Below are 12,616 nucleotides of genomic sequence, written 5' to 3' on the forward strand. Positions count from 1 at the left end.
AAAAAATATGGTAGTAGTCATTATTTTTGCCTTTATTGATTTATTTATTTTTTTTGGGAAACGTCTGTGTGTCTGGTCAGTTTCTCTCAGCATTCCCTAATGTTACTGTCGTTGCGTCAGGACTTTTCATTATGGTGACACGTTCACCGACATGAAGAGGAATCATTCATTCTGAATCACTTTAGCAGGTTTGCTAAATTTCCGGTTGCTCCAATTGTTGTGCAGACGTTAACTTGCAGATAATTGTAGTTTAAAGACTGAAAAAAATTTTGGTAAAACAAAACTTACCAAAAATTTAAGATTTTTGGTAAATATTAGATGCAAATTTAGGTCTAGATAACAGAAAAAAGGGGAAACAATCTTAATTTTACAGATTTGAAATAAAATGTTTTACAAATGAGTGTGAGGAAATGTGAGAATGAATGTGTGTGTGTGTGTGTTGTGCACAACTATTTATCTGTTTCAGCCAGGGAGCGGAGACCAACGCTCCTCCTAACGCGCAGTCCTCCTGCGCGAATCATCGGACAGCTTCTGCTCTCCAGGACTAAATCGATTAAAACCAAGTGAAACAGGAGACAAACGTTGTGGGGGAGAAAACTCGGCGGAGTTCGTGACTTTATTGATCCAAACACGGAGCTCGCGCTGATCGGTGGTAAAGTCACGCGGTGACAGAATGACGAAGCTGCGTTTTCTCATCAGACTTTTTCTCTGCGCCGTATTTTCACTACCAAACGCAATGCAGGCTCAGACAGGTAGGTTTTCACTTCTTCACTGAAAACACACAAAATCTTATCAAGTAACTTTCTGTTTAGTTTACAATGCAAATAAGACAAAACTAGCTTACAAATAACTTTTCAGCGAAATGAAGGAAGGGTTACAATAATGTTTTAAGTCATTGTTTTAAGTCAACAATGCCTTAATATTGGTGAGGAAAAATGCTAGTTCCTTCGGCAGGTTATTTGATTTAGAACAAGACATTCTCCCATGTCATAAGTCAAATAAACATGCCAATTATAAATTAGTGACTCTAAACAAACTGTTATATTTTGCAGAAAAGTTACTTATGAGATGGCTTTGTCCTATTTTAGTGTTTAAAGTGTAGTTTTCTGCATGCCTCCATTTAACAGACTACAAAACCTAGCAGCTATTTTAAAATATATACTAGAAAAATATGTATTTATTTAGCATTTTATTTCACCTTAACGCCTCCCATCATCAATCTATGTTGAAGCCAATTATTTTGGTCCTCCTTCACTGTCAGAAAGCCTTCACAGGAAGTAGTCTCTGAGACTTCCTGTTGCTGGTTCACTGTAAAACATTGGATCTGCATTTAGTTCTGTCTACTTTCTTCTACTCTTTAAGTCAAGAGTTTTAGATTTTGAACCTAAATGTGTGAGTTTGTGAAAGATAAACTTACAGCAGTAAGAAGTGTTAGCCTAAAAATTTAGTTTATTCAACTCTAGTAGGGTTGAACAAATAAATCCTAATAGAACTTTAAAAACTGAAAGTAGAAAAAAAACAGGAGTGGGAACTATTTCCCAGGTTGCTTAGTGGCGTGTTTTTGTGTCCTGAGATGGGAGTCCATTACATTGATTTGACTCTGGTGTTTTATTAAGACAAATGTTTATTTTAATGTCCTGTTCACACTAAATGTTCTTGAGCTAAATTCATTGTGATGTTTAATAAAATGTATTATCAGATCAGAAATTTTGTTCATGCAGTTTGAAACAAGAAATTATTCTAAAGTAAAATAAGTAGTTATTTTAACTTCATAATGTGAATAAAATAAACAGGTGAGAGCCGTTTATTCTTGCACATTGTGAATTATTTAATTTAATTTCCAGTAATTCACATTTATTTGTTGTTTGTTTAGTTTATTTATTCAATTGTGTATAGAATCCAATTAAGTTGAGCCAACCTAATTTATTAAGATGGTTTAACTTGATAAAATTTCATCAGTCTTACAAAATCATTTATTTTGTGTGAGATTTTTTGTCTTTTTGCTAAGAAGCAAGTTCATTTCAGCTTTATTGTTTGGAGGATCAGTCACAAAGCACAACATTTACCAGCAAATGTCCCTCTTCTTATATGAGCTATATTCACGCATCACTATTGTAGTTCAGCCTCGAGGATTAGAGAAGACAATATCATATTTTGTCTGTAATGTTTTATTCCTCAGTCCATTAAAACTTCCCCATATTTAACTTTACAGCTCAACATTTGGGCTGACAGAAACGTTCCATAAATACTTTATCACTTGTTCTTGCAGTCTTAGACCTCCAGTTTTTACAGGGAGTGTCTGGCTGTTGTTGCAGGGCTCCCACCGGAGTGTTTGCCTGGCGGCCACATGGTCCTCCAGAACCCCCACCGCAGCACCACCTTCAGCTCCAGCAGCCTGCAGCAGTCAGCGCCGCAGGACATCATCTGCGACCACTCACTCACTCCAGGCTGGTACCAGTTTCAGATTTTTGACAAGCGTGCCAGAATGCCCACACAGTGTGTGGAGGTAAAAGTTTTTTTGTTTTTGAGTGGGATGTTTAGAAAGGAATTATATTGTGTGTGTTGACCAGTGACTGCAGAGAACTTTAAATATGAAGGAAAATAATATGTTAAAGGTGCTTTATTGTGCTTGCTTGAACAGGTTAAAATAGGTTTATGGGTTAAAATAAAACTTGTTCATTCTTAGAAAATGAGATTTTAGTCTAATCAGTTCTGCTTTTCAGAATGAGACGTTTTGAGGCTTCTTGTCACTTTAAATTCAAATAAGCTGGTGCTGGCCACGCCCCTCAATCAATCAAAATTATTTGTACTGCACATTTCATCAACATGGCAGTTCAAAGTGCTGCACATTGTGAAACACACAAACTCTAGAAAAATGATAAAAAATATCAAATATTGCTGTATACACAGAAAATGAACCTATTAGTAAGTTGGTTTATAAACAGCAACCTAGCATGTTGCTTAAAATGTGCGCTCTGTAGCTGCATTGTAAAGATGTATTTCCTCACACCTGTGTGATCCAGGTAAACCACTGTGGGACCCAGGCTCCGGTGTGGTTGTCTCTGGGAGACGGTGAGACCCTCCCGGGGTCACTGGAGGTCAAGCAGCTGACGGCCTGTGCTGCCTGGAAGATCTTTCAGAGCGGCAGCAAAGACTGCTGCATGTTCCGCATCCCGGTCACCGTCCGGAGCTGTGGAGATTTCTATGTGTACCTGCTGCAGCCCACACCAGGATGCATGGGCTACTGTGCACAAGGTAAATACAAACAGGACATAGGTTCTGTTCTGTGTTTTCTAAAAAACAGTTCTCATATATATTGTTTGCTTATTTAAGGCTGTAGAAATTGTCAAAATAGGTTTGAATCTACAGAGCTACAGTTTCTAAGTTTCAGTATTACAGAGCTGCCCTCACCTGCTCCTTCAAACTAGCCAGCAGCAATTAGCAAAAACCTGGCGAAACTGCACATCTGCTGAGCTCATTATAAGAGCTATTTCTCAGTAAAGACATTATTGAAGGGTTAATAGAGGAGCCATGTTGTGATGACTCCCTGGAGGCGGAGTTTCAGAAACAGCTGGAGTTTTTAAAGAGCCCGATAACAAAGTGTTAAATTACAAAGTCAAATTCCTTTTAAGTCATATTTGAAATAAACAGCATTTTTATAACTGAAGCTAATACAGTTACTTGATTGTGCTATAAAATGGCAGTATATGCTCAATTAAAATACATAAAACTGCTCCTTTAAAAGTGTTTGTTGATGCATTTATTGGAATCGGTCATGCACACTCTGCCCAGCTCCTAGTAATAAATATGTTTCTCCAGTGTTTCGATACGTGCAGCAGCCTGCAAATCTATTGCCACTACTAATTAAAATGTAGAAAAAAAAATCATTTTGGAAAACTGTACTGCATTAACATGGTTACTAATTCAAACATTTAAACTTCTTTACCAGGAGTATAAATCTGATTCTGAAGGACGACATCAGATGTACTTTTTGTGAGTGTTATTTATGCACAGACATAACATTTATCATAACTTTGGATTATTGGTGTAACAGTATTGTGTTTGCAGCTTTTCCCTCCATGAGGTTTAAATCAGGAAACAAATAAACAAAGCCAATATAAAAAGGAAAAACAATAATTCTCATTATCACTCACACATTGAGAGGCTGCAATCTGTTTTATTTGCTGCTGACATGAATCTGCTGTGAAATCTGGATGATTCAGTGTTTGTTGTGTCTGTGAAACATGGGAAAATGTTTGGCAAAATGGTTTTTTTGTTGTTGTTTTTTGCATTGTGTTTGACAGTTTCTTTTGAGAATGTGTTAAACTGTTGGCTCAGACTGTGTTTGTCTCCTTCATTTGAATAAATAACATTTAAACATAACAGTGAATCATAAGTTTTTTCTATAACACATTCCAGCAACAAGTGCTTTAAAATATAAAAACATAACACTGTGAACGAACAAAAAATAAACATTACATTACAGTGACAAAATGAAGAGGAGGGATTAAAAAGTCGCAATCCAGACTGGAATCAATCCATGTTGAAACTTATTTAAAGGAAATCAGTGTTTTGGCTGTTTTGTAGTTTTCTGGATGTTTGTTCCAGATCAAGTGTTAATCCAAGCAGCGGGGTAATTTCAGTGAGAGGAGGATTTAAAGTAGAAGTAAAAACCTAAAAAAATGGCATGTAAATTTTTGTTTTGTTTTCTTGAATTTCTGTTTTGCAGAGATGACAGAAAATTTACCCACAATGCCTTCTTTCCTCTGTGGTCCTGATGAGGTGAACGCCGGTGGATTATGTAAAAGTAAGAGCCTTACTGCTGTGCCTGCTATGCAGTTAACTGTTGTTGATTCACTAAACGCAAAAAAAAAACCTTACAAGTAACTTTTCAGCAAGATATTGGAGCTTGTTTTAAGAAAATAATTACTTAATAGTGGTAAAAATTAAGCACTGGTGCCTCTGGCAGATTATTTCACATGCATCGTGGGGAAAACGTCTTCTTGTAAATTAAATAATTTACCAGTGGAACTGGTGATTTTTAAAATCAATATTAATAAATTATTTGCTTAAAACAAGATAAAAACTACACTGTAAGAAATCATCTCTAATTTATGTCAAATTTATTTGTACGGTAAAATTCTGGCAACATATCTCCAAAGCTGGAGATATGTCTCATCAAACACTGAAAAAAATTACAAAGTTGGATCCGACTTTGGATACTTGGATAGAAATATGATACATAGTTGGATACTATTTATTCAACTATACTTGAATACTATCCAACTAGTATTCATTAGTTGGATACCATGTATTCAACTCTGAATGCATAGTATCCAACTAATGATACTATGTCTCCATAGTATACATAGTATCATATGGATACTATGTATACTATGGAGACATATTATCATTACACCATGTACCTGAGGTACATGGTGTACCTGAGGTACATAGTATCCATATGATACTATGTATAGTATACATAGTATCATATGGATACTATGTATACTATAGTATACATAGTATACATAGTATCCATATGATACTATGTATACTATAGTATACATAGTATCATATTAGTTGGATACTATGTATCCAACTAATGAATACATAGTATCCAACTAATTATACTATGTATCCATATCATACATAGTATCCATATGGATACATATTCATTAGTTGGATACTATATATTCAACTCTGAATACATGATATCCAACTAATGATACTATGTATCCATTAGTTGGATACCATGTATTCATTAGTTGGATACCATGTATTCATTAGTTGGATACCATGTATTCATTAGTTGGATACCATGTATTCATTAGTTGGATACCATGTATTCAACTCTGAATACATGGTATCCAAATATTCATAGATGGATACATAGTTGGATCAAACTGTAGTTACTGATTACTGCACTCAGTAACTGTACAGTTTGTACTGTTACACTCAGTAATCTTGTTTCTCTCTGTTCCCAGCTGAGCCACCTCCCGCTCCCTCTGTGCCTGTGATTGTCTCAGAGGTGAAAGGTCACACCATGTACCTGAGGTGCAGCTTTGACAGCAGCTCCAGCAGCTCTGTGGGTTTTGTGGTGGCCTGGTCGCGCCTCTCACCTGAGGGCAGGAAGGAGGAGCTCAGGCAGGAGGCCACCATCCACACCTCCGCCCTCATTGAGCTGGATGGCTTCAACCTCCGACTGGGGGACAGGGTGGGACTCTGGGCTGCGTTTACTCCATCTTCCTCACTTATGGCTGAAATTGTTCAAACACCAAATACTCCTTAATAAGTGGAAACCATTTTGGCACCACTGCTGAATCTATCTTCCTTATCTTGTGTTGTTGGGTGTCCAGCCAATCTGCGCCAAAAAACACGAATGATACTAATATGATTAAGATGCTTAAGAAAATACATTTTACTGAAATGACTGTGTTTCTACTTGTTTGTTAGATTTACTGCTCCAGCTTCAGTTTCTTGTTGGAGTCACCAGATATTCGAGGCGCTCCCGTAGAAAGTCAGGAGTTTTTCGCTGGAATAAAGGTATATGTCTCTTATTACGCATGTTCATATATAACATGATGAATCCGAATGCAAAGTAAATTTTAACTACATAATTTATTAACTACATTTAGTCACCTTGCTAAAATAATGGCCCAAAGAAATTTTTGCTAAAATCACTTTTGGCAAAATAATGATTTAGGTAACGATAGGTAGCATAATTTTAAAATCTCCTGTTGATATTTTTAATAAATCAAATATGTTGGTCCATAATAAAAATCTTGCTGTTTTCTCTTTGTGCAGTTAAAACCAGAAGTTAGCCGAGTGTCTGAGAACGGGAGGCGGCATCGGCTTCTGGTTGAGAGCTCGGTTCCGGTTCCATGTCCGGACGGTTCTTTCTCTTCTGCAGAGAAGTGCGTTTTATCTCTGCAGCTCAGCACAAGCAGTGAAGGTAAAGACCAAAAAAACTAATGGCTATCGGTCAGGGTTTAACTCATTTTCGCTTTGGGCCAAGTCAAGATCATGAATGTATTGATAAAACTTGATCCCAAACTGATAAAATGTAAATGAATCCTTAAAATTAAATATTGAACATCTTTTCAATCCCTCCAGGATTTTGTGATTTTTTTGCAATAAAAATCCAAGTGTTTGTGGAATATTTTTAATTTTTTTTAAATATCTGGAATCTGGAAATATTTGCGCTTATTTATTAAGGTAAATGTGACTTTTTATTACTCACCGTATAGATCATGGACCATAATCTAACATTAATTAAGGCTGAGGAAGCTGTTTAGTACAAGTAAGAAAGTTTCTAAAACCTTTTGAGAAAAATCTGCAATAAACTCCCAAATATTAGTGCAAAAAATTGCAGAGTTGGTTGCATAAATTTATGAAGGCTCAGTGGATTTGTTTTATTTTTCAAAATCAATTTTGGAACATTTTATATCGATTCTGAATCGTAATAAATTAGAACAGCAAATTTTATGTGAATGGATTTATGTATTTTTGGCTCACGCCATTTCCTGACTTACAAAGACAAACCCTCATCTTGTCCTCAATATGTGCTCCTCTCTTTTCCATCTTGAAGAGTGGATAAGAGAAAATGAGCTCTGCTTCATGTTATATTTGTTCTCAAGGAATAAATGTCGGGCTGCACAGTGGTGCAGTTGGTAGAGCTGTTGCCTTGCAGCAAGAAGGTTCTGGGTTCGATTCCCGTCCCCGGTCTTTCTGCATGGAGTTTGCATGTTCTCCCTGTGCATGCGTGGGTTTTCTCCAGGTACTCCAGTTTCCTCCCACAGTCCAAAAACATGACTGTCATGTTAATTGATCTGTCTAAATTGCCCCTAGGTGTGTGTGTGTGTGTGTGCATGGTTGTGTGTCCTGTGTGTCTCTGTGTTGCCCTGGGACAGACTGGCGACCTGTCCAGGGTGACCCCGCCTCTCACCCGGAACGTTAGCTGGAGAGGAACCAGCAACCCTCCCGACCCCACTGAGGGACAAGGATGTAAAGAAAATGGATGGAATAAATGTCAAGGACAGTTTGATCAACTTAAATAAGTGAAGTGAATTTGAAAAAGGCTTCATTTCTTAGCATTAAACTCATTAAATAAATGAACTTAAATTAGCTGAAAGTTTCTATCAGACTACCGCAGAAAAAGAACCATTCACTGTATTTTAGAGCCTTTTGTGCCTCCGTACCAGAGGTGCAAATGCATTTTAACTCTTTAACATTTTGTTAGTTGAATAAATAAAACATTTTTGCACATTTTCACAGTTTATTAAAATCTGATTTTTTCCAATGTTCGCCCTAACACAATTCTGGTTGCAGAATTAGCCTCTTTCTTAAACAGCCTTTCAAATCTTTTCAAACCAACATCGCATCCTTTTTCCACAGATGAGGATTTGCTGGGTGCAGATTTGTCTCTGTCATCTTGTAAAGTGGCTTTATCTCGGGGTCACTGCAGCGGCCGGGTCTGTAGCCGGGTTCTGGTCCACTTCAGTCCCAACACGGACTTTATCAAAGACGGTGAACGGATCAGTCAGATCTCTGTGAAACCCGTCGTCACGCAGAACTTTCTCTGGAACGGATACTCGCCAGAACCTGTTCAGGTGAACACATCGAGCTTTGAATCCATTTAGTTGGCTTTTCTAATCTTAAATCCAGTTTATTACTTATTTATTACTTTCTTATTATCTTTTCTTAATCCCTATACTCATCAGCTTATTTAATTGAGCCAAGTTTCTGTTGCAGTGTTTATTAATTTACTTGTTTAACAAGTTTTATCAGATCTAATTTGAATTACATCTGAAATTCAAGAACTAATTGAAATTAGAAGCATCTAGTCATTTTCTTAAATATAAGTTAATGTTTTTTTAGTATTTAGCTCGTTACCTAGCAACATAATTCACGGTGAGATAAACCGTAAAAATAAAGGTTAAATTAAATAATTAAACAAATAACCTTTAAATGAAGGAATCAAAATGACTCTTTATTTCCAGATAACTATTACTGATGTTCCCCCAGCTTATTGCTACTCCTTCACGGACCCCCACATGATCACTTTTGACGGCAGGTACTTAATTTTAACCATCTATTGTAATAATTAGAAGGATTTCATAGTATTGTTGTTTGTATTGTTAGTTCAGAGTTTGCTGAAAACAAATCTTGTTGTTTTCCCAGACACTACGAGAATTATCAAATAGGCACCTTTGTTCTTTACAAGAGTGACCTTTGGCCCTTTGAGGTCCATGTCCGTCAGTGGGAATGTGGCAGCCTGGTGCACGCCGCCTCCTGCGTGTGTGGATTTGCGGCGTGGGACGGCGGCGACGTTGTAGCCTTCGACATGTGTGACGGCGAGATGGGCGAGACGAAGCCCCGTCTGTCTGTGAAGAGCACAAACGCTAAACGAGTAAAGAGCGGCTTTCGGATCAGTGAGTCCTACCAAGGACGCAAAGTCACTGTGAGTCAACAGCAGCCGCATTTCATCATGAATAATACTGGAAATCTACTATTGTATAATTTTATTTTTACGTTTTTAAAGGGGCTCTTTTGTGCAATATTAACATTTTGCAAGTTTTTGTACTTTCATCTGGGTTTCTACAGCTTCGAAAAACAGCACAAGTTCTTAAAAAAAAAAAACCTCTAGCCATTTTTTAAAAACAAGTTCATGCTTTTTGGTGTCTGGAAAATGAGTCATTTCAAAACCTTCCAAATGTAACGTCACAGATCAGCAGGCACTGCCCGTTACCTAGCAACCCCATGGAAGCTAAGTCTGTTACCTAGCAACCCAACCTGAGTTTGATTGCCAAGTTATATTCAACAGGGACTGGGCTGTTACCTAGCAAACCCAGCCAAGTCGCACCCTGTTACCTAGCAACCCAAATGGAGCTCCAGTACATTTGGCTTGCTCGTTTTACCGCTGTGTGCGCTGAACGATGACAAGTGTTTTGTTGTTGGCTTATCAAGCAGAAGCCACTTGCTGCATTATTTTTGATTGTGCATTAGCCTCTACTTCTGCTTTTCAAATATGTACAGTTGTGTAATTGCACATATGAGTTTAAACATTGAGTTGGTGGCCTGGTCAGCAGCAGCTTATTTGGATTTAAAGTGACAAGCCGCCCTAAAACAGATCATTCTGAAAGGAGCTCAATTGAGCAGAATAAAATATAATTATCTAAGAATGACTTTGTACAAAACATGTAATGAAAATGTTTTTAACCTGTTCGAGATAACAGGTCACCTTTAATATCTGCAGATTTTGAATAAAACTCATCTTCTGAAACTCTTTGCAGATCACGTTTTCCTCTGGAGCATTTGTTCGAGCAGATGTCTCAGACTGGGGAATGAGTCTGACTCTGAGGGCTCCCAGTTCAGACCAGAATCACACAGTGGGTCTGTGTGGGACGTATGATGGACGGCTGGACAATGACTTCCACTCAGCAGGGGGCGCTGTGCTGGAGAAGCTGCAGGATTTCATATCTGAGTGGAGGTCGGTGGGTTTCAGCTGTGTTTTAAGAATCATAATTTCTGTTTACTGATCCACAGATTAAGATAAATACGCTCAGGAGCTCATTAGTTTTCATTATGTGAGGAAGTTCTTCTTTGTTCTGTATGTGTGAGATTTTAAATGGATATTTCAGCTTTTCTGAAGGTAAATATCACTGAAGAACCTTCCACCACCCTGCGCCACCTTTAAATCACTTGCAGTCATCAAAGCACTTTGGATATCTGGTAAAAACCAGAAGAAGAGGAAGCATTAGAATCAAATATGGCCGCCTGCTGCAGCTAGCCAATGATGCTGACGTTAGCGTCAGATTCTGTTTCCATAACATAGAGGACGATTTTTAAATTATTTTAAAGATTTTGGACTGAAAATGTTCCAAAATTCAGCTTATAAATATTAAAAAGTGCATATTTGGTGCAGTATGTTCTACTTTCCTGTTACACATAAGTAACAAAAATCAAGCAATTAAAATTTGTCAAATAATTAAAATGTTAATTAATGTTCAATCTGTCTACTTGGTTTTTCTCATCTTTTTTTTCTATGTGCAAATTCTGGAAGGGTTTTAGGTAAGGAAAAATAATTAAAAAATTCTGGAGGGACTGGTTGTAAGTCTGCTGATGAAACGTTTTGTTTTACAATTTAATTCAATTTGATTCAGTTCAAATGTATTTAATCAGGGGCAGCACATTAATGTTACATTTGAAAATAATAGATGTAAAAGTAGGTTTTCTGGCCAAACGCTGATTTGCAAACTCAATTCTTGCCAAACTAAAATTAGTTGCTGAATTTCTGCAACTATAAACAAGAAAAACATGAAAATGCATATAAGAGAAAGCTAATTCTCCACAATAAAGTAGGTTAGAGTACATCGTCTGTTTTTTCTGTAGCTTGAGATGTGAAGAAAAACAGCTTCTTGTCTTGAAGGTGGAATATTTTCCTGAAAAATCCTTTCTGTCCCCGTAGTTTCTGGATTAAACTCTTTGACTTCTTCTGTGTTTCTTTCAGACTCCCTGCAGGCAGCAGCTTGTTTGACTCCATGCCAGCCGGTGTGAACACACCAAACATCCACACATACTGCAACTGCCAAGCAGATCACCTGAAACCATCTCTCAGATCTGGATCCAGCTGCTCCAATCACAGACTTGTCAATTTTCTGACTTTTATCCCCGCTCTGGATGTCACAGCTAAATACATCAGTTCAGTGGAGCTACAGAAAGAAAATAATAAAAAACCACAGCTCACTTCTGGTCGCAGTGAAAGTTCCCCACATCCGGAGAGCTTCTCATACTTTTTCCCAGAGGATCATGAGTTCTCGGTTCAGCCAGACGGACTCCCAAGATGGCCGACTCCTGCTGGTCTAACTCAGCAGCAGGCTCAGGCTCAGTGTGAGCGCGCAGTGGGAAACTCGAGTGTCGCCGTCGGCTGCCGGCTCCTGTTAGCGGGTTCAACAGTTAGCCGAGTAGTGGCCATGTGCGTCGCCGACCTGCAGCTGAAAGACGAGCCGTCGTGGCTGAACGCCACCTTGCCGCTGCTGGAGAACGAGTGCGAGCGAAAGCTGGTGGAGGAGCGGAGGAGGTGGGAGGAGCACCGGGACGCGGCGTCCATCCTGAGGTGTCCGGACCTGTGCAACGGGAACGGCCAGTGCTCCGAGTCGGGCTGCGTCTGCTTCCCTGGGTTCGGTTCACATGACTGCAGCGAGCTGACGGGTAAAACAGACACAAAACCCGAGAGATTATGCCAAAAAACACAGATTTTAAAGGCTTTGTTGAACCCCTTAGGAGAGGTCTATGATTTTTGCACAAAATCATTCCTGGATAATGAGATTTTAGCCTGGGATCCTTTCAGAATGAGCTGTTTTAGAGCCTCTGAGGCTTACTTGAAAAGCCTTTCAATTATACAACCGTACACCTTTGCAATTTGTAACAGAACACTTGTGTTTTCCAGCAGTCATTGTACCAGTGGTAAAACCAGCTGACCAAACTTTCTGGATCTCTGGTTGGGTTACTAGGTGACAGACTGCACTGAAAAACACAAAATCTTACCAAGTATTTTTGGTCTAGTTTCTAGTGCAAATATGTTAGGAAACTTGAAATAAGACAAAACTTATAA

The 12,616-nt window shown here is 38.3% G+C and overlaps 1 protein-coding gene across 2 annotated transcripts in view; it reads left to right on the plus strand.

Moving 5' to 3' along the window:
- Positions 1 to 422: 422 nt before the first annotated feature.
- The window catches only part of vwde (von Willebrand factor D and EGF domains), a 28,518-nt gene continuing 16,324 nt past the window's right edge, over positions 423 to 12,616 (plus strand). For both annotated transcript variants that reach the window (XM_008430957.2, XM_008430958.2), the window contains exons 1-12: positions 423 to 752; positions 2,316 to 2,506; positions 3,024 to 3,255; positions 4,730 to 4,807; positions 5,988 to 6,217; positions 6,457 to 6,546; positions 6,808 to 6,955; positions 8,398 to 8,612; positions 9,003 to 9,076; positions 9,184 to 9,463; positions 10,296 to 10,492; positions 11,513 to 12,213. In XM_008430957.2, coding sequence (XP_008429179.1) covers positions 674 to 752; positions 2,316 to 2,506; positions 3,024 to 3,255; positions 4,730 to 4,807; positions 5,988 to 6,217; positions 6,457 to 6,546; positions 6,808 to 6,955; positions 8,398 to 8,612; positions 9,003 to 9,076; positions 9,184 to 9,463; positions 10,296 to 10,492; positions 11,513 to 12,213 — 2,515 coding nt within the window. In that variant the 5' untranslated portion in view covers positions 423 to 673. The remainder of the gene's footprint in view (positions 753 to 2,315; positions 2,507 to 3,023; positions 3,256 to 4,729; positions 4,808 to 5,987; positions 6,218 to 6,456; positions 6,547 to 6,807; positions 6,956 to 8,397; positions 8,613 to 9,002; positions 9,077 to 9,183; positions 9,464 to 10,295; positions 10,493 to 11,512; positions 12,214 to 12,616) is intronic.

Source organism: Poecilia reticulata, linkage group LG16 (assembly GCF_000633615.1).
Source record: "Poecilia reticulata strain Guanapo linkage group LG16, Guppy_female_1.0+MT, whole genome shotgun sequence".
In the NCBI taxonomy this organism is placed as follows: Eukaryota; Metazoa; Chordata; class Actinopteri; order Cyprinodontiformes; family Poeciliidae; genus Poecilia; species Poecilia reticulata.